The 21769-nt window shown below is 57.9% G+C and overlaps 1 protein-coding gene across 4 annotated transcripts in view; it reads right to left on the bottom strand.

The window, feature by feature from the left end:
- Positions 1–174: 174 nt before the first annotated feature.
- Positions 175–21769, bottom strand: part of GALNT9 (polypeptide N-acetylgalactosaminyltransferase 9) — a 30201-nt gene continuing 8606 nt past the window's right edge. For 2 of the 4 annotated variants that reach the window (XM_004611017.2, XM_055146676.1), the window contains 10 exons: positions 20452–20632; positions 15664–15830; positions 13716–13890; positions 12912–13109; positions 9944–10061; positions 3942–4127; positions 2995–3132; positions 2044–2139; positions 860–1027; positions 175–778 (listed from right to left, as the gene is read on the bottom strand). In XM_004611017.2, the coding sequence (XP_004611074.1) occupies positions 632–778; positions 860–1027; positions 2044–2139; positions 2995–3132; positions 3942–4127; positions 9944–10061; positions 12912–13109; positions 13716–13890; positions 15664–15830; positions 20452–20632 (1574 nt within the window). In that variant the 3' untranslated portion in view covers positions 175–631. Of the gene's footprint in view, positions 779–859; positions 1028–2043; positions 2234–2994; positions 3133–3941; positions 4128–9943; positions 10062–12911; positions 13110–13715; positions 13891–15663; positions 15831–20451; positions 20633–21769 lie in introns of those variants that run through there. The other 2 variants (XM_055146677.1, XM_055146675.1) reach the window with 2 other exon arrangements.

Raw genomic sequence — 21769 nt, 5'->3', positions numbered from 1 at the left:
CAGAGCCCCACCCTGGTTCCTCGCAGCCCTGCTATGCTACTTGGGGACCAAGACGTGTGGCCACCCAGCCTAGGAGGACCCCCACTGCCTGGGCTGCGGCTGCCAGTGAACTCTGTTCTGCAGGCCCTCCTCACAATCCTGGGGAAGTTGCCAAGGGTCCAGGACTGGAACGGGCTGTGTGTGTGTGGTCTGTGCCAGTAAAACTTTATTTATAAAAACAGGCATGGGGCTGGATATCATTTTGCTGACCTGTGTGAGAGGAAGGACACAAGGGCAGCTGGCCTGTGGAGCAGCCAGCTCCCAGGGGCCAAGTTCTCCAGTCCTTTCTCTAGCCTCAGTCCCAGCAACACCGGGTCTCATCCAAGCCCTGCCCGCAGGGGTCTGGAACCACAGCTGTCCATGCCCGTGCACTTCCCCTCCCTGGCCTCCAGATGGGGCTCCAGGAGGACATGAGTGGCCTGGCCAGGTGGGGCCAGAATTCGTATCTGTGTCCGCGGGGGTTGTCTGCGCTGTGGATGGGCGTTAGCACATGCAGCTGCGGCCAAGTGTGTCCCTGAAAGGCACATGGTTCAGCCACAGGTGCCGCCATGGAGGGCTCGGGCCAGCCGGGCGTCTGCAGGGTGCTTGGGGCTCAGGGCCGCCCATGCTTGATCCAGTTCCTGATGGTCCACTTCTGCCCGGAGCAGCGCTGCACCACCAGCCTCAGTCCGAAGTGTGCATCCTTGGACATCTCCACCTCCAGGCACCTGCCCGTGTCCCGGCTCACGATGGGGCCGCTCTGTCGGGGTCACCGGGTCAGCCCAGGCCATCCCCCCCAGCCCCGTCCTGCCCATTGGCCCCCACCCTGGCCCACGCTCACCTGGGTGAAGTCCCACAGCCTCTGCGTGGGCCGGGCCACATCCTCACACTTCTTCAGCGCAGGCGCCCGGCCCCTGCCCTCGTCCACCAGGCACTTGGAGTCAGGCAGGAAGGCGGTGGACCCCAGGGGGCCCAGCTGCAGCAGCCCCTCGGCACTGTAGCGCACCAGCTGTGGGAGCAGGAGGCGCCTCAGCAGGAGGGGCAGCCCCCAGCCCACTCCTTCCAGCAAGCAAAGATGATCATGTGCCCCCACCCAGGCTCCCTGGGAGATGCTTCCCAAGACCGGAAGTGTGTGCCCACCTCTTGCCCGGGGGCCCTAGGCAAGCCACATCCCCCCAGGCCTTGTTTTTGCCATCTGTAAGTGGGCCTGTTACATGTGTAAGCAATCTTCCCTCCCTCAGGGGCTCTCATCTGTGTATGAGCGTTAACACTTCACATGCCCACAGCACATGCACGTACCCACACCTAAGTACACATGTGCACACCTACAAGCACCACCCACACTTGCACACATGTAGATGACCCACACATGTACACACTGCCCAGAGATGCACACACCCACGTGCAGACATACCCATACATATCCACACCTAACATCCACATGTGCATGCCTCCACATGGACACCCCCACTACACACGTGTACACATACACAGCTATCCACATCCACACATGTATGCCCACACACTGCACACATGCAGTCATCCACATACATACATGCACACACGTACACAGCCACACGTTTGCACACATGCCCACCCATACACGTGCACTCTCATGTTGGTGCCTCTCTGGGCCCAGGGCTGCTGAGGGTGTCAGACTGCAGTAGGAGGGACCAGGGGCATGACTTCTGCTCGGCTCACTGGTTTCCACACACAGGACAGTGGGGCGGCCAGAAAACGAGCACCACTGAAGAGTCCACAGCTGCGGCACCCACGCCACCCTGCAGCCCTGTGGCACCCTGGGCTTCAAGAACTCAGGTTTCACCACCTCCAAGAGATTGCGGGGTGGAGCCAGGCAGAGGCTCGCAGGCTCAGTGCAAGTGGCAAGCTGCTCTGCTGCTCTCCCTGTGTCTGCACTGCTCATGTCCCACCTGGTCCACTGGAGGGGGGAAACTGAGGCACAGTGTTCCATGACTTGGCCAAGGCCCTGCCCTTGCTCTCCCCACAGCCCAGCTCATCACCCACCTGGGAGGCCATGCCGTGGCAGGGGTAGAGGATGGCCCGGTCATCGTCCTCCGCTCCCTGGTCCAAGCAGTAGCCACTGGCTTTGCTGTTCCTCACCTGGACCAGACACCAGAGGCTGCATGAGGGTCAAGCGGGCCCAGCTGGTCAGGGCCACGGGTGCTCTGGGCCAGTTGTTGGGGTGTGGGGCAGCCTGGCGGGGAGAAGAGGCACAGCCACACTGGGGATGCCATAATTCTGTGCCCAACGTGCCAGGAGCAAGTCTGGCCCTGGCCCTGAGTTCTGCCCAGCAGGCCCACCCACCTCGGTGGCACACCAGCCTAGACACCGGGGTCCCTGTGCTCACTGAGCCAGGCCGGACCCTCCCTGCTGCCCACACCGCAGCCCTGAGTCCTGGGTCCATCAGCGTGAAGGGACGGCCACAGGGATGGGGAGGCACAGCTCCACCGGCCCACTGTGAGCTCAGAGCCCAGCCCTGGGCCTGCACTGCTCCCGGTGCAAGTGCTGAGGGCTGTGTGTGCGCGGGGTGGCCGCCCAAATGCATGGGTGCTGGGGCCTGCGTGAATCAGTGTGCAAGTGTGCGAGTCTACGCATGCCAGTGGGAACCTATGTGTGTCTGCATGTGTGTCTGCATAAATCTATGCATGTGTTAGTCTGTTTGTGCATGTGAGCATGAGTCTGTGTGAGTGCATGCATGTCTGTTAGAGCCTGCATGAATCTGTGTGTCTATACATATGCGTGCACGCGTGTCCTTATCTTTGTGTGCAAGTGGACATGCAGGCAGCACTTTCTTATGTGCTCACCCAAACCACAGCTGACACACACATGCACCCAAGTGCAAACAGGGACACGTGATCGGTTATTTCCCTAGACACACATGTGGCATGTATTCTCATGTGAGGGTATGTGTATGAGCCTGCACACATGTGGTACGCATGTGTTCGGAGGCGATACCTCTCCGTACGTGAGCGTGTTGTTGTAGGTCCGCATCTCTGGGTACACGTTCTCCAGGTACCACTTGAAGCTGCGACATTTCAGCCTCTGGCGCAGGGCCAGTCTCTCGGACACGTCCCCAAAATCCACGCCTGGGTTCTGCAAGGCAGACACAATGCAGACGTGAGGTAGGAAGGGCCTGGGGCCCCAGGACCAGCCCTCAGGCCTGGCCATGCCCCAGCCACCCCACCTGCCAGGCACAGAGTTGCTGAGGGAGGGGCTGCTTGGGCTGAAGGCCTGTTGCCGATCCCTAAAGCCACCAAAAGGGCCACGGGAGGCTCCTGCAACAGTGTCAGGCAGCTCTGTGCAGTCCCCACGGGTGTCCGGCAGACCCTCAAGAACTGAGCACTGTGTGGCAGCCCCTCCTGCATATGGACCGCTGTGTCCCCCACGCCCCTTTTGCTGCTAATGGGCCTCGTCCACTTACACCTCCAGAGTCCATGCTCACTGGGGAGAAGGCTAAGAGATGCGGGGGTCCCCAGAGGGCTCATCTGACCGATGGTCCAGCCTCACCCCACGCCGGGCACAGCTGGGCACGTGTGACTCCGGGGGTCTGCTGTCACATGCAGGAGTGGGACAAGCTCTTGCTTCACAGGAGGGGTGTCCACAGGCTGTTCCCTGGACAGCCGGTGCCAGGAGGGAGAAGGCTGGGCCCCTCTGCCATCACTGGAGCAGCTACTCCTCAGCACACGCACAGCTACAGGCACCCAGCAGCACACACACTCACACACGTGTGTATGCACCAAGTTACAGGCCATGACTCCTGTTCCCGGGCCTCCTGCCCCTCCCACGTGAGCTGGCAGCACGTGGCCAGGCCCAGGCTGTGGAAGGGGCCCTGGGGGGCTGGCAGTGGCTGCTGCCTGTGTGGTGATTCTGGGGGACCCCCTAGCCCAGCCTTGCCAGCTCACAGTCATGGGGATGTTCCAGGCCATGTACACGTGGGACTTGAAGCTGTCCATCCACACCTCGGCTGCACGCAGGGCGTTGCGCTTTGCATAGTAGTCGATGTCGTTGTTGTAGGGCTTCCGGGTGCGCTCGATGTGGGCCACGCGGGAGCAGGGCAGCACCTCCATGCTGCCCCCACACTGCCACACCTGCAGCAAGAAGGAGCACCCTCAGCAGCATCCAGGGAAGCACTGCATCTCACCCAGCCCCACCCGTGCCACAGACCGTTCAGCATCACCACCAGCCCCTCTGCCCCAGAACAAGCCCTTCTGTCAATAAACGGCAGCCAGGCAGGGGGAGCCACACACAGCACCAGCTCAGCCAGGAGCACGTCAGGGGTGCCCAGTCCCCGTCCCTCCAGGCCTGGATGGGAGCAGACAGGGAGGACAGACCCCAGCACTTCAACCTTGCCCCAGCACGGGCAGCTGGGAGCAGGCAGGCCCCAGTGCCCAGAGCCCGTCTCCCCAGATCCACACCAGAGAAGTGCTGTCACTCTGCCTGTGCAGTACCAGAGCCTCCGTCACCTTCCTTGACCACCACCCACACAGTGACCACGGGAGGGCAGGGGACAGTCTGCAGGGAGCTGCACAGATGGAAGGAGATAGGACCACAGGTGACACTGTCCTTAAAGGTATCCCTATACTCACAGCTAACACAGTCCTCACAGGTGACTCTGCCCTCACAGGTGACACTGTCCTCACAGGTGACACTGTCCTCAGATGACCCCATTCTCACAGGTGACACTGTCCTCGCAGGTGACAGTCCTCAGAGGTGACCCCATTCTCACAGGTGACACGGTCCTCGCAGGTGACAGTCCTTAGAGGTGACCCCATTCTCACAGGTGACACTGTCCTTAGAGGTGACCCCATTCTCACAGGTGACACTATTCTCACAGGTGACCCCATTCTCACAGGTGACACTGTCCTCAGAGGTGACCCCATTCTCACAGGTGACACTGTCCTCAGAGGTGACCCCATTCTCACAGGTGACCCCATTCTCACAGGTGACACTGTTCTCACAGGTGACCCCATTCTCACAGGTGACACTGTCCTCACAGGTGACACTTTCCTTAAAGTCTACACTGTCCTCACAAGTATTCCCATATCCTCACTCAGAGGCTGCTGTCACAGGTAACCCCATTAAAGCAAGTGCCCTACCTGTTGGCCTATCTTTTGGGCCCTTGTCCTTAGTATTTTCAAAGGGAAAACCAGTTTTCATCATTTTCTGCACTGCAGCTGGACCCGAGCACTCGCCGGAAAGACCAGTGCCGTCCTGGTTCCCGGCCATCAGGACATGCAGGGCAAGGACATGTGGGCCTGGGCTGCGCCCACAGCTGCTGGGAGGCAGCCTGGAAGCAGTTCTCAGAGCCAAGCTTAGAGGCAGCCTCTTCTCTTTCACTGTCCCACCGCCTTCTGGCCGCCCCAGGACGCAGGTGGCACTTTGCCACCTGGCCCCACAGCACTGCCTCCTGCCCTGCCCTGAGCTCCTCTCAGTTAACCACAGCCTCAGCCCCAGTGCGTCTGAGAGCTTCCGCGGGTGGAACCTGGACTGCATCTCCAGGAGCTCAGTCTGGGCCTGACCTGTCCCATCAGAAGATGAGAGAAACTGACTTTCACCTTGAAAATACTAAGAATGAGAAACCAGAGAGATAGGCTAACAGTAGGGCACTTGTCTTACATGCAGCCATCCCAGATTCGATCCTCAGCACCCCATATTGTCCCCCCAGCGCCTCCAGGAGTGATCCCTGAGCACAGAGCCAGAAGTAAACCCTGAGCACTTCCTGGTACAGCCCCCCAAAACAAAACAAATACAAAGGCTGGAATGCCGCCAGCCCTCAAACTACTGTTAGTCCTCGAGCTGACCCTCCTCCGTGACTCCAGATACTAGAAATGGGGCCACCACCTTTCCACCATTGACAGACCCATGAATCCTTCTCATCCCCACCTACTTCTCCTCCCCTTCCCCAATCCACCCAGTCATCATCCCTACCCCTCATCCACCCACCCAGCCACCGTCACCGTCGCTGCCTCCATCAATGTTCCCTCACTCCCACGAGGACCCTGGTGGCCCCACGCCCAGCCACACCCATCAGGAGCTGGGCTCACAGTAGGCCCAGCAAGCTCGATGTGCGCCTGGGTGACCAGGTTAGGCTGCGGCTGACAGGAAAGCAGCGTCCTGTCCTGCAGGCCATCTCACCTGGTCCAAACTCAGGAGCCACCCAACCATCATCTTCCTTTTGGCTGCTCAGAATCTGCCCCTTTGATAAAACAAAACAATAGGGATTCGTTTTCAGTCTCGAGAAAACCCTGTGAGTCAGTCTGAGACGTTTCACAGTTGAGCACTGAATTTCACCCCGGATTTCCAATGCACTTAGCGCTGCCTACTGCCCCGTGCTGCCTGGTGTCCTGGGCAGCCTCAAGCTGACACCCAGGGTGCCACTGGTTCCCAGCTGTGGCAGGACTGTCCCTTTACACACAACCTGACTGGGTTTACCTCAGGAAGGGAGAGGTGTTGGGCCTCTGAGCGCAGACCTGCCTTCCCAGACACCCCATGCGAGACAGCCTCCAACCAAGAAAATGAGTTTCCCTCCTCTGCCCCGGGCCCCTCCATGCAGTCTCAGAAGCCCAGGAGCAAGGGAGGCCCCCAGTGTGGTCACAGGCCCAGTGCCCATTTCAGGGATGGAGAATACTCGTGACGGGGTAGAGCTGGCCTCTGTGGGCAGTGGCCAGGGCACACTCGCTAGCTCAGATAATGCTCGGCTCCACCCACAGGCCTCACAAAATGGCTTCCAAAAAGCAGGACTCAGGGCACACAGGAGCCAGAGCCTGAGAAAGACACGTCGGGCAGAGCCGCGGAAAGTCCCTGATACAAGAGGAGCCCCCGGGTCAGCTGAAAAACGCAGACAGGCTGCCAAGGAGGACAGACAAATGCAGAAAATGTTTGTGCTCATGACTAACGGGAGAAACTCAAAACTGCCGACAGGGGCAGGAGCTTCACTCCTGCTGTGTCTGTAAGAAGTGAAATGGGGACAGGAAAGTGCCTCCCTCAGGACCACTGAGGATACACAGACACACACGACATGAACACACATGACTCATGAACACATGGAACTATGTATGAACACACAAGGCATACAATACACATGGACACATGAGAACATGAACATGGCATACTATGAACACAGGAGGGCCTGAAGACCAAACAAGAACATATGAACCCAGAGAATATGAACACACGAGGACATGCATGAATACAAGACAACATGTGTGAACACAACACACGCCTTGAGGGGACAGAAGGATTTGGTAAATTGTATCAAAAGCCATTAAATGTAGAATGCTAGTTCATTTCTAGAAATGTGACTTCAGGGGCAGGAGGAGGCTTGCCTTGTACAGGCCAATCTGGACTCAGTCCCTGGCACCACACATGGTCGCCTGAACCCCATCAGGAGTGATCCCTGAGCACTGCTGGCTGTGGCTCAAAACCCAAACAGAAGCATGTCTTCAGAAAACAAGAGATGTGAAGAAGGGTCAGACTCAAGTCCTCTTATTTCCAAGATGCACAAAACTACAAAACATGATAACAGCCTGGAGCCATGGCCTGGAGCCCAGGGGACCGACCCCTGGAATGCTGTCACTGCCTGGGACGGATCTAGCACCAGGACAGATGGCCCCACCTGACAAAAGCAGCTGCCACCGAGGGACAAGAGGGGGCATGGAAGCTCCACCGCATACACGGTACATACAATCCTTGTGTATAGGAACACACATGTGGAGGTCATGTGTGTGAAACATGCTGTATGCATAGAACACATGACCCGTGTCTGTCTATAGGAAACACACATGTGGAGGTCATGTATGTAAGACCTGCATATGCATGGAACACAAGAGTTCTGTGTATAGGAACACATATGTGGAGGTCACGTGTGTAAAACCTGCCATATACATGGAGCACAGGACCCGTGTCTATGTATAAGGATACACATGTGGAGTTCACATGTGTAAGACCTGTTGTCTGCATGGAACACTGGACCTTGTTGAGTGCAGGTGCATGAGTGTAGGTCATGTTTAAGTCCTGTCACATGCATGAAACACAAGAGCCACGTCTGGGTGCAGTCACACACATGGAGGTCAAGGCTGCACGTGTCCAATGCTGCAAGGGTGCCCCTGGGGAACCTGCCACATGTCCTAACAAAGTGGTTTGTGTGCAAAAAAAAAAAAGAGGGCCACAGAGACTCGAGGCCCAGCATCAGGGGCGCGGGGCAGCCCTCAAGCTTCACTGGCCGCGGCCACAAAAGAAAACAAAGTTAACAAAAAGCAAAAACAAAATCAAGGAAAAAAAACCAAATTCCATGACACCTGCATTCACCAAGCACTAAGCTGTGACGGGTGGGGAGGCAGCCTGAGAGCATGCGGGGGCCCGTCCAGGGGCTGGGCACAGGGAACAGGATTAGCCACCTCCCCCGACGCGGGTGCTGCCCCCTGAGGAGCACCAGAGCGAGCCCTTCGGCAGACAGCTCGCTGGGGACAGCATCCCGTGAACCCGTGCAGCTCTGCTCCCCTCACGGGCCCTCCCAGACTGGCCAGGAGAGAGAAACAGGCCCGGGCGCCCCTCTGAGGTGAGGTCGCCCTGGACGAGGACGGGCAGGTCTGACCTTCCAGAGAAGAGCCAGTGATTGCCGGGCTGAATCCGATGGCCACCTGCACCAATGTCCTCACTGGTCCCCACACTCTAGTTAGCAGACATGTGGCCTCACTGCCAGTCAGGCCCACTCAGCCCTGTGCAGGCTCAGTCTTCTGACCGGGGGCATCTCTACGAGTCAGAGGCAGGGTGGCCTCAGGGCCCTGAAGGTAGGAGTGTCCCCCCCCACTGCACCCCACCTGTAGCACCCACACACACTGACAAGCACTAGCACCCTGCTCCCTCCCACATACACATACTGCACCCCCTGCTCCCTCTCACCCACACACATACTGCACCCCCTGCTGCCTCCCCCTCACTGTACCCACCTGCTCCCTCCCACACACACCCCGCACCCTCTTTCCCCCACAATGCACCCCACCCATTCACACACACAATGCACCGCCTGTCCCTTACACACACACACACACACACACTCTGCACCCCCTGCTCCCTCACTCCCTCACACACACTCTCTGCACCCCCTGCTCTCACACACACACACACACACACACACTCTGCACCCCCTGCTCCCTCACTCCCTCACACACACTCTCTGCACCCCCTGCTCTCACACACACACACACACACACACACTCTTCTCTCTGCAACCCCTGCTCTCTCTCTCTCTCTCTCTCTCTCTCTCTCTCTCTCTCTCTCTCACACACACACACACACACACACAATGCACCCCCTGCTCCCTCCCTCACACACTGCATTGGGCCCTGGAGACAGCAGTTCACATATCAAGTCCAGCTGCCTTTCTCTACCCACATTCATGACCCCGACCAGACCACCCCGCCTCAGCCTGAGCCCCCACTTTTCTCCTGTGCCTGGTCCTTGCCGGGGCCCTGCCCCTAACCCATCAGTCCTCGGAAGCCGCCCCTGTGAGTGCTGGGACTGGCCACAGCAGCAGCCCAGCTGCTTCAGATGGACCCCTGAGATATGCCACTCAGATGCCACACGGACACAGGGAGAGCCCCTGGGCGGGGACAGGAGAGCTCAGGCCCCGGGTCTTCAGCCATGAGCACCTTGAGGGGACAGCTGTGAGCCCTCCTCATGCCCACTCCCCAGCTACGGGGGCACCAAGGTGCACACACGACCCTAATGGGCACCAGGCCTGGCGGCCTCTCCCGGGCACTTCTCGTGGTGTGGGATCAGTGGTGATGAAGACGACGGGCTCCGGGCTCAATCCCCACACCCCTCACCTCGCAGCCCACCCACCAGTTTCCACTGACCAGCTGCTGGCCCCTCTGCATCCTGGCAGCTCGGGGCCCAGCCTCACCCTCATGCCCAGCTCGATGTTCTCGCCGCCGTACACCTCCATCCCAGGGTCCAGCAGGCCAATGTCCCTGAAGTACTCCCTGTCCACCACAAATGAGCAGCCGATCATAGCTGGGGTCCTGAGGGAGCAGAATCATCATCTGCCTGCAGGGAGAGCAGGCAGCCCGCCAGGATGCCCACCTCCTCCGTCCCCACCACAGGGACACCTGTCACCTAGCCCCATGAACCAGACCACCCAGAGCCCGCAGAGCAGAGGACAGGACAGTGGTCATGTGCTCCCCGAGGTCAGCAGCAGGGGACAGACTGGGCAGAACTGAGCCCCAGGAACTCAGCCGTGTGGGCACCCACACACCCACTCACGTTCCCGCCACCTCCCACGCTGCCCAGCTCTGCCGCCTCTCCAGCGCCCGAGGGCAGTCCAGGAGCCAGGGTCCAGCTTTTCTGTGTGCTCAGCCAGGCCGTGCCGCGCACAGAAGCCAGTCAGGGCGACTGTGTGGCCATGTGCCCACGGTGCTCACGTGCTGTCTGGTGGCACCAATGACCCATAGCCTTGTCCCCCTGAGAAACTATCTCTGGCAGGAACCACCACCCCCAGAGACCAGCGAGGGCTGAGGCACCTGTCAGGGACAAGCCTGGGGCAGCTGGGCAGGGCCAGGTGGGGACAGGAGAGGGAGGGAGGGAGGGGCCAGCAGAAAGGTGTTACCTCCAAAGCCCTTCATCAAGAGGCAGGAAAAGGCCTGCCCCCGGGGTCCTGGCACACCTGCTCCATGAGTGCCTTCTGCACCTCCCCACCGCGCTCCTTGCACTCACACAGTGCTCCCCGAACTCCCCCACAGTGCTCCCTGCACACCTACCCCACACACAGATCCCAAGAGGCACTGGATCTCTCCAATAAAGCAACAGGGAAAGCTTGACCTCTGTTCCCATGCAAAAGTGAGGTCAGGAGTAATATGTGGTTCGACCGGTAGCGGTGGGAGCATTAGGCGTGCTTATCTCTTTATTTGCTCAAAGGTTCAATTTTTTTTTTTTTTGCTTTTTTTAGGTCACACCAGCGATGCACAGGGGTTACTCGTGCTCTGCACTCAGGAATTACTCCTGGCGGTGCTTGGGGGACCATATGGGTTGCTGGGAATCAAAGCCGGGTTGGCCACATGAAGGCAAACGCCCTACCCACTGTACAATCGCTCCAGCACCTCAAAGGTTCAATTTGTCCCGCCGTTAGAATCTGGCCTGAACACAGCAGTACGGAAAGTCTAATGCTGTTGTTGGCTTAATGCAAGCATTTGATGATTAAGTTATAGTTATAGTGTACAACAGGCAGTTCTCTTAACAAGAATAGAAAGTCTGAGTGATCTCTGAAGAACTGAAACGCCCAACTCCCTGCTGGGTCTACAGCTGGTGATTTCCCAGTGCCGCTTCGAGCTTCAAACCACGCTCAGACCAGCTCAGGAGACACGGCCAAGGGCTGCTGCACTGGGCTGGTCACAGGAAACGGCCAGGGCCCAGGAGAGCGTCAGAGCTGACACATGCGTGAGGGGGGGATTCCCCAAGGCCAGCTCCAGACCATGGGCCTGCAGTGCGGCCAGCCCTGCCTCTGCTGTTGTTTCAGCATCAAAAGCAGAAACAACCCTAAAAGGGAAGTGGGGAGGGAGGCTGCTGAGAGGCGAGGGAGAGGCCTTGGGAGAGATCACCAGGCACGGCTATGGGTTTCCTCTGCATCTTCTGCCCAAGATGGACAGTGAGATCAGGATGAGAGGGAGTGTCTGAGAGGGTCCCCAGTGGCCAGCAGGGGGTCTTTCAGGCCATCAGCTTCCTGACACTGCCCTCAGTCCATGATGTGGTCTGTCCTCAAATACCGTTCTGGAAACCTTTTTTGTTCTTTTCGTCTGGGGACCACAGCCAGCACTGCTAGGGCTTACTCAGAGGTTACTCCTGGCGGGCCTGGGAGACCTTACAGAGTGCTGGGATCAAACCCGGGTTGGTTACACACCCGCTGTGCTATTGCTCCAGCCCCAGAAAACAGAACTCTTGTGGGGCCAGAGAGATAGCACAGGGGTTAACCTTGACCACGGTCAACCCCAGTTCCCTCTCCAGCACCTCAGACGGTCCAAGGCCCACAAGGGGTTATCCCTGAGCACAGAGCCAGGAGTAGATGCTGAGCAGCACTGGGTGTAGACCCCGCCCCCAAATTAATTCCTCCATTAAAATAAAAGCTATTTTTTTCTTTTCTGACCATACCCAGCGATGCACAGGGGTTACTCCTGGCTCTACACTCAGGAATTACTCCTGGCAGTGCTGGGGGACCATATGGGATGCTGGGAATCGAACCCGGGTCGGCCACATGCAAGGCAAACGCCCTACCCACTGTGCTATCACTCCAGCCCCTAAAATAAAAGCTTTTATGAAGGGCCAGAGCTCAGAAGGCTGAGCATGTGCATGAAGCCTCTGCCTGCAGGGACCTGGGCCCCGACCCTGCTGCCAATGGTCCCCAAGTCCTGCTGTGGCCACCCCCAAGCACTGCCAAGGAGTAGCCCTTAAGCACAAACAATCCAAAACAACCTCCTGGAGGAGCTCCCAAGCAGAGCTCAGGGGGTCGAGGACCATGCACTACCCCCCCGACTGGGCCCAGCGGTGTGGCCCTGTGGGTCAGCACTGGGCCCAGGGTGCAGAGCCAGTCAAAGCTGGGCTGGAAACCCTCCTCCAGTGCTGGAAGAACCAGCTGAGGGCAGGGTGGGAGGGCGACTCCGCAGCCCATTGACGCTGGGACCTGGCCTGTGTGAGCCCTCGTGGCTGCCGCCTCCATCCGCCTGTCTGCCTCTGTCCATCTGCCCATCCCTTCTCAGTCTCTTCATCCTTCTCTCTCCTCACAGGATGTTTGCGAACCAGCACCCCAGCTGCAATGCCCCTTCCTGCCCATCTGCCGCAAAGGCAGAGCTGGACATCCGCAGGGACCTGTCGCCCTGACTCACCTGATGGGGGCCGCCTCGTCACCGCGGTCCAGCCAATCCCGGGGGGGCACGATGTACATGCACCAGAGGCCCCAGTTGTAGCCGTGGGCGGCGCTGGCATACTGCTGCACCTCAAAGGTGTCGAACTTGATGTTGTCGATGGCCGGCAGCACGATGCGTCTCCGGTCCTCACGGATGCGCATCAGAGCGGGCTCGGCCCTGCAGGGCAGTGTGAGGGACGAGAGGGACGCCACTGCCTCTCCCTGGGGCTGTCCAGGGACGTAGCGCTTCCGAGAGGTCATCCTCTCCTCCCACTCCCAACACAGTCCCCCAGCCCACCAGGGGGAGCCCAGGACTCTGGGAGCCACCACACTGCGGAAGTGTGTGTGCAGCTGGGCCACCCGTCACACCTGTGTGCGTGTGTGTGTGCTATGCGTGCACGCGTGCATGTGTGGTGCTGGACTGTGCACACCTCCGTGTGTGTGTGCATGGCCTCCCCCACTGACCCGTCATCCTGGGCGTGGTTCCTCAGCGGGACAGAGAGCTGGTTCTTTCCTGGGGTCCTCCAGACACTTTCAGGGACACCGTGGGCCAATGGCCAGAGTGCTCCAGCCCTGGGCTGCCTGGGGTCCCCTCTATGGTCCTGCTCCTCAGTCCACTACATGGACTCATCTAGAAGGTTCCACAGGGCTGGGGGCTTGCTCACACCACCAGGAGCGGACCCGGCCCCACAGACTCGCCTCTCCCGCTGACGGGGCTTGCGTCCACTCGCGGGGGACAAGGTGGGCCTGGGGCGTCCGTCACCGCGGGGAGCGCGGCCCTTACCAGCCGGTGCTGAACTCCACATGGGCGTCAAAGAAGCCGACCACGGGGGCCGTGGCCACCCGCCAGCCCTGCAGCCGCGCCCGGATCAGGCCTTCCCGCCGGCTGTTGCGCACGACCTTCACGAGCCCGGGGTACCGCTTGTTCACGTACTGGTCCAGGTTGAACTTGAGCTCCGCTGCGGAGACACACACTCAGCTTGGAGCCAGCCTGGACGGACCGGGACTCAGGCCCGCACAGACCACACATCTGGGGCGGGGCCTGGGGTGGGCCCACACATCCGGGGCGGGGCCTGAGAGGTGGAACCACACATCCGGGGTGGGGCCTGAGGGTGGGACCACACATCCGGGGCGGGGCCTGAGGGAGTGGGCCACACATCCGGGGCGGGGCCTGAGGGAGTGGGCCACACATGGGGCAGGGTTTCATGCTGGGAAGTGAGAAGACACACCTGGGGCGGGGACTGAGGGAGTGGGACCACACATCCAGGAAGGGGCCTCAGGATGGGGCGGGGCCTCAGGAGGGGAATCACAGGTCCGGGGCGGGGCCTCCACTAGGGGCGGGGCCACAGCCTGAATAGGACCTCGCCCCCATGGGCAGGGTCTGAACCCAGGGATGGAGTCACACAGCTGGCGAAGTCTCAGGTCTTGGGTGGGGCCCCTGCCAGTGGGGGCCACAACTCGAGACCAGGCCACACATGGGGGTGGGCTGCTCATGCGACTGGGGTCACGGACGTATGAAAGCAGACGACACGGAGATGGCATGTGCAGCGGGGGCTGCAGTGAAACCAGCTCGGAGAGTCCAGGTTGACCGGTGAGCCCAGTGCATCCCCAGTCCCTGGTGCGGTTTGCCAACAAGGAGGGATCCGGACGCAGCCACCAGGGCCCCGCCTTATGGAGGAACTCGGTAGGGACCCTGATGCCTGGGCCCCCAGGAGGCACATTTGGATAGGAAGTGGGTGGGGGTGGGGGGTCAGTGCTGATGGGCTGGTGTCCATTTGGGGACGGGAGGACATTCTGAGGCTGATAATGGCCCTTCACACCGAGGACTTAATGCCACCAGGAGGGCACTAAGGTGGCTCCACGGATCCACATGTACATCATCATAGTTGGAAAGGAACAGAGAAGGTGTTGAACCCTTTGGAGAGGAATCCAGGAGCTGTCCCAAGGGTTTTGGCCAGGGGGGACTATTCTAGGGCTGATGAGAGTATCCAGGAGAGATGAACACTGCAATAGCCATCAGGGTGTCAGGATGGTGACACCATAAAATGGTGTTAGGATGCAGGGGCAGGTCTGAGGTGGCAGGGAAGAGACGGGGATGGGCATACATGTGTGTTGGGCAAAGGTGACCTTTGAGCTGTGATTCAGATGTCAGGGTGTGTGGAGGAGGCAGCACACGAGATGGTCCCAGGATGCAGATAGTGGAGCGGGGCTGTGGATGGTTGCAGGGTTGTGGCGGGCTGTGCAGGTTATGGATGGCTTGCAGGGGTGTGGAGGGCTGTGTAGGAGTGTGGAGGGCTTGCAGGAGTGTAGAGTGTGCAGGGCTGTGGACGGCTGTGCAGGGGTGTAGGCTTTACACTCCCATTTCTTGCCAGGTGCCTACAGCTGTTCACCCTGTCACAGGCCACCTGCCACTCTCCCCGGGATCCCCTGCCTGAGCTGCCCCACTGCAGTGTAGACACCAGGGCCTGCTGCTCCCTGGAGGGTGGGAGATGCCTCCTGGGTCCAGAGCAAGGGAGGCGGCCCCACACGGGTGCCAGTCGCAGCTCGGTGAAAGGCTGCAGTGAGGTCCCGACTCCCCTCTGCTCCTGGGACCCCGCTTAGAGGCTAAGTTTAATCCTCCCAGGTTTAGGGGTTTGAACCCAAAAACATGTCCTCAGCGGGAAGAGGGGCTGTGTGGGAGGTGGGGGGGGGACAGCAGGCCAAGAGGGTCCTCCCTTGGCATGGGCGCTCACCATGGTCGCTGCTGTCGTCCACCAGGATGACCTCCTTGAGCAGCTGCGGGGGAGTGTGGTTGACCACGCTGTGCACAGAGCGCAGAACCACTGACAGGGCCTCATTGACGAAGATGAAGACCACAGACACCTGCGGCAGCGCCTGCGGGTAGCTCATCTGGCGGCACCTGCAGCGGCATCATGGGGGTCTCAGGAGGGCTCCAGATCACAGTGCCGAGGGGTGAGCACCAGTGCTGGCAAGAGGTGGCCAACTGTTCATCTGAGATGCCTCTTTCGGGGGAGCAGTGGGATCACCAGCTCCAAGGCCACAGCACCCGTATGGGGCAGCCTCTGCCATTGGTCCTGTTCTTCCCCTTCACTGGGTCACCAGGTGACCCATCTCCAAGTCAGCCTGAGGCCCTGGGCTGGCATCTGGGCACATTTATAGGCTCACGTACCCCAGGACCGTGATGCCATCCTGTGCCTGGTGAAAGAGGGTCTTAAAGAGTCCCTGGAGGGCTGGAGCGATAGCACAGTGAGTGGGTAGGGCATTTGCCTCGCACGCAGCTGACCCAGGTTCGATTCCCAGCATCCCATATGGTCCCCTGAGCACCGCCAGGAGTGATTCCTGAGTGCAGAGCCAGGAGTAACCCCTGAGCATCGCCAGGTGTGACCAAAAAAGCAAAAAAAAAAAAAAGAAAAAAAAGAGTCCCTGGAGTTCTCAGCAGCCAAGAGGCACAGCTGCCTAGAAGTAAACCAGTGACCAATCCTAATGGTGATCAATACTAACAACCACGGGAGTGATAATTGATCCTGAGGGTGATCAATACTAACAACCACGGGAGTGATAATCGATCCTGAGGGTGATCAATACTAACAACCACGGGAGTGATAATCGATCCTGAGGGTGATCGATACTAATAACCATCAATAATAATGACCAATCCTAGTGGTGATCAATAACCAACAACAGCTAATATTACAATTATGAATTGAATGGTAATAGTGACAAATGATAACAAATATTAATAACAACTGGACATTATAATTAAACTGATGATAATCTTTACTCTGACCAGTAAAGGCAGTAAGCAATCATAATGACCAGTACTGCCTATGGCTGATATGACATGAGCAACCCCAAAGCCCTGCTCCTCCAGCACCCCAACAAACCAACATCTTGTTGGATGGACCAGGAGCTCGAGCCCAGGGGGTTGCAGAAGCTGCCTCTGTCGACACGGGCTGCTGGTATTCACTGGACCATTTCATTGATGATAAAAATGCTTTCTTATAAGACTTCATTCCATTTCTGAAGAGAAAAAACTGGAATGCACAGTGTTCATGAACTTGCAAATTGTGTAAAACAGAAAAAAAAGTTTCAAAAAAGGAAATACACTTAGGAAACACTTCAGGGTAATGGTAGTAAAGGAGCAATTTCAGGAAGAGGCCCCAGAAACCTGTGTGTGGGTCCTATAGCCCTCAGTTGGTGTGTGGTCCTTAAGTCACTCCCATTGGACAGATTCATCCAGTCACCAGAGCACCTAAGAACTATGGAGTCACCTCACACCTGAGGCCCATGGAATCACCTCATACCTGTTGCCCATGGAATCACCTCACACCTGCTGCCTATAAAGTTACCTCATATCTGCCTCCCATGAAGTTACCTCACACCTGAGGCTATTGGAGTCAACTCACACCTGCTGCCCATGGCGTTACCTCACACCTGAGACCCACGGAGTCACCTCACACCCTCTGTCCAGGGAGTCAACAGCCTGCCTTGAGGCTCAGGCTGCATCCTGGAAGGAGCCCAACATTTGTGCTCACAGATGCTTGGTGCCTATGGTAGGGATTGGCAGCACCTCTAGGCTTCTGAGCACTCCCTCTCATTACTCTCCGGCTCCCGTCTGAGTCTGTCAGACCCCGACTAAAATGTGGGATACCCTGCCAACAGCCGTGGTTTTGGGGGCCCATGCACCAATCTGGCCAACCTGTCCCATCAGTGGCCACATACGGGTCTCCAAGGGTGCAGGTGCGGTGTGCAGGGTGTGCTGTGGCATCAGACGGGTCAGCACCGTCCCATCGCAGCTGAGCTGTGCGCACTTGGCGACAACCCCTTGAAGCTGTGCTGAGTGGAGGGGCCAGGCTGCCAGAGGGAGTCACTTCCGCAGCCAGGGAGACACGGTCACAGGAGTGACTCTGGGAATGGTGGGGCGGCCCGGCTGCCACAGGACAAAGAAGGCAGAGCTAACTCCCGTGGGGCCAGGAGGGAGGACACCGGCTCCCTGCCTGACGTTGGAGGTGGCTCCAGCCCATGACATGCTAAGGGATAGTGGGGGAGAGGAGCCCAAGTGGGGAACCTGCTCCAAGGACACCCGCACCCATAGCCTGTCCCAAAGACAAAGCCTCCTCAGGGGTCCGTTCTCCCTGCTCAGCGCTGTCAGCACCATTCCCTCATGGAACATGACAAGTGCATCACATGCTGAACAAGGCACCTCATGGCACCTCCCCACACAGACCCTCCAGCAGAATGACAGAGGGACCCCAAGGGGCTGGGACTGGGTTCCTGGCACTCACCCCACACTGAATCTGCATGCATCGGTGCTGAGAGCCGGGCAGCCGCAACAATTAATATGCATGAAAACCCACAGACATGTAACAGGGGATATTGCTTTACTGGAATGAAGAACGGGGTCTCCGAAAAGCCCATCCATCTTTATGATTTTGTTTAACTTGTATTTACCCATCTTCCATTCATTATCCCCTGGGCAAGTCTTAATAACCAAGATCTGTGTTATGTGCTTTGTGGCATAATTAAAGCCACTGGTTAATCAGAAAAGTCATCTACCCAGACAAAGGGAAATCAATAATGGATGTAATGGGAGACAGGCAGTGTGAACTCAGTTACAGCAGACAGAGACTGAATGGGGTGGGTACGTGTGCGCACACGCACACGCACACTGCCCAACAGACATGCACATATGTGCATGTAGACACGTGCATGCACACATGCACACGTGGGCATTCATGTGATCGCAGGCACACACAAGCACATAGGCACATATACATGAGTGTACTGGCACATGTGTGCACTCACATAGACATACACATCTGTGCATGTGCCAGGACAGATGAGCGTATAGGCAAATACATATGCACCTAGGCACATGTCTGCCGTCTCACATATGCAGTGTGCTCACACACATGCACACATGTACACAGGCATGTGCATGCAACTTTGTGTGTACACCACATGCAGGCACACATGGACATACGTGCATGCAAATAAGCACACATACATGTGAGCACGTGGGTACAGACATGCACAGGGACTGTGCATCGCACCTATCTGGGCACACACCATGTTTGCCCGGGTGCAGACACAGCTGTCAGGTGTCCTTACACACACATGTGTGTTCCAACATCCACATGTGTCTCTAAGCAACCATGGGGGGTGGGGGGAAGGCCTGGAAGCTCCAAATGGGTAGGCCCAGGCTCACTTTTCCATTTCGATTCCTGAGTTGCCTAATGTGGGTGTGGCTGCATGGGGTCCCGCTGTTTGGGGGATGGTGGAAACACACTGCTCCCAGCTCCCAGAGCCTTCCAGTTTGTTCTGGTGTCTGATCAGCTGCCCGCACAGCTCACATTTGCTGGTTTTCTCAGGCACCAGGCGCCTCAGGAGGCGTCTGGGTCAGGGGAACAGGATGCAGCACAGAGAAGGGACTGGGGGTTGGTACTGCCACTCAAAGACAGACCCAGGGAGGGCCACAGCCCACAGCTTGTGGGTACACAGTTCTCCAGCAAGACCAGACATGACGAGAGGCCGCTGAGATTTGTGTCACTGTGTCCTTGGTACTGCCAGTAGCATCGGCAAGGGTAGCTCCCGCCTCTCCCTCTCTTGAGGGGGTGAGCACCCGCTAGACCCCTGTGCCATAGATATGAGACATGGTGCAGGTGTGATGGAATGCAGGTGTGATGGTATGGGTGTGATGGCATGCAGGTGTGATGTGCGGGTGTGCCAGTGCAGGTGTGACTATAGGTGTGATGGTGTGGGTGTGATATAATATAGGAGTGGTAGTAGAGGTATAACAGGTGTGACAGTGCAGGTGTGATGGTGCAGATGTGACGGTGCAGGTGAGATGGTGCAGGTATGAAGGTGCAGATGTGATGGTACAGGTGTGATGGTACAGGTGTGAAGGTGCAGGTGTGACGATGCAGGTGTGATGGTGCAGGTGTGGTGATGCAGGGGTGATGGTGCAGGTGTGATGGTGCAGGGGTGACACTGCACGTGTGATGGTGCAGGTGTGATGATGTAGATGGGATAGTGCCGGTGTGACAGTGCAGGTGGGATGGTGCAGGTGGGACGGTGCAGATGTGATAGTGCAGGTGTGACGGTGCAGGTGTAACAGTGCAGGTGTGACAGTGCAGGTGTGACGGTGCAGGTGTGATGGGACAGGTATGAAGGGACAAGTGTGAAGGTGCAAGTGTGACAATGCAGGTGTGGCGTGCAGGTGTGATGGTGCAGGTGTGATGGTGCAGGTGTGATGGTGCAGGTGTGGTGTAGGTGTGGTGGTGCAGGTGAGATGGTGCAGGTGTGACAGTGCAGGTGTGACAGTGCAGATGGGAGGGTGCAGGTGAGATGGTGCAGGTGTGACAGTGCAGGTGTGACAGTGCAGATGGGAGGGTGCAGGTGGGATGGTGCAGGTGTGGCAGTGCAGGTGAGATGGTGCAGGTGGGATGTAATTTAGGTGTGACGGTGCACAGGGGTGACACGGAGGCATGCCCAGGTCATGCAGCTGCAGACTGTCTCACCGTTTGGGCCTGTAATCGGGAATGGTGCGGTCCAGGGAGATGCGGTCGCTGAGCTGTGCATTGTAGCCATACTCCTCATACTTGCTTTCTGTCTCCTGGTTGTCCTCATGCAACGTGGCCGCCACACCACCCTGACCCAAGCCTCCTGGCCCCTCCACCAGGCCGATGGGTTTGGCGAGGCCTGGCAGGACAAGGGAAGATGGTGAGGGGCCCTGTACCATGTGTCCTAGCTACCCCAGACCCTCCCCCTCCCACCTGCTCTGCAATCTTCTGCCCGAGACCCCTGGAGCTTGCAGCAAGGCCAGACTGCAGCATATGGAGGCTGCATACCACATCCAGAGACTCCAACACACAGGGGCTAAGTGAGAGTCTGCATGAGCCTTGTCTGAGTGACAACTGACCTTGCATCCCGGGTGACGACCGACCCCGTGCCCGGGTGACGACCAATCTCATGTTCTGGGTGATGACCAATCTCATATCTCAGGTGACAACTGACCCCACATTCCAGGTGACAACCCCACATCCTGGGTGACAACCAACATGTCCCAGGTGGCAATGGGCCCTGCATCCCAGGTGATGACCAACGCTATGTTCTGGGTAACAAATGAGCCTCTATCCAGGTGACAATTGAGCACGTATCCTGGATGACAACCGCTAGCAATATTTTCAAGGGGAAACTGCCAAATAAATGGGATCTGACGCTGTGTCTCAGGTGATGACCAGCACTGTCCTGGGTAATAACTGAGCCTGTGTCCGGGTGACTGCTGAACCTGTGCTAGCACTGGCTCTCTGATCCCATAAGAACCCCTGTCTCCGGCTGTTTGAGTCTCTTCTGTAGCCTCATGCCATCCAGTTCCCCGAGTGGTGTCAAGTGTTCACTTGGAAATACAAGACAACTGGACCCATCACTGTGCTCTGGTCTCTGCTGCTGTGTCCAGCAGAACAGATGTAGGTGTGTCCCAACACCGGTGGACTCTGGTGTGGATCAAGGCACAGAGCCTTGGACATGCTCTGTTGAATGAGCCTAATGATCTCACCCCCTTTCAGAAAGAACAAATAGTCTCTCACGGTTGCGTGCAGTTTCTTTTCATTGTCTTAGTCCAGACTTTCTCAAACCTATCACAGCCCCTCCCACCCCTGCTTGGCCCATTTCAGGGAGAGCTCTGTTAAATTCTTCCTTAACTCTCTCTACAGTTGTGTTCCGTTTCCTGAACACTTAGCGTCTTTCACTCCCCACCAAGCTCTTCGTCTAAAAGCCCCCTTTCAGGCTGCCTTTCTGGGGCACCGTTTCCCCGTCAGTTCGTACCCCTTTTCACCT

The sequence above is a fragment of the Sorex araneus genome, chromosome 9, assembly GCF_027595985.1.
Source record: "Sorex araneus isolate mSorAra2 chromosome 9, mSorAra2.pri, whole genome shotgun sequence".
NCBI lineage: Eukaryota > Metazoa > Chordata > Mammalia > Eulipotyphla > Soricidae > Sorex > Sorex araneus.
The sequence above is the reverse complement of the archived record's forward strand: the minus strand, read 5'-3'. Positions and strand labels throughout refer to the sequence as shown.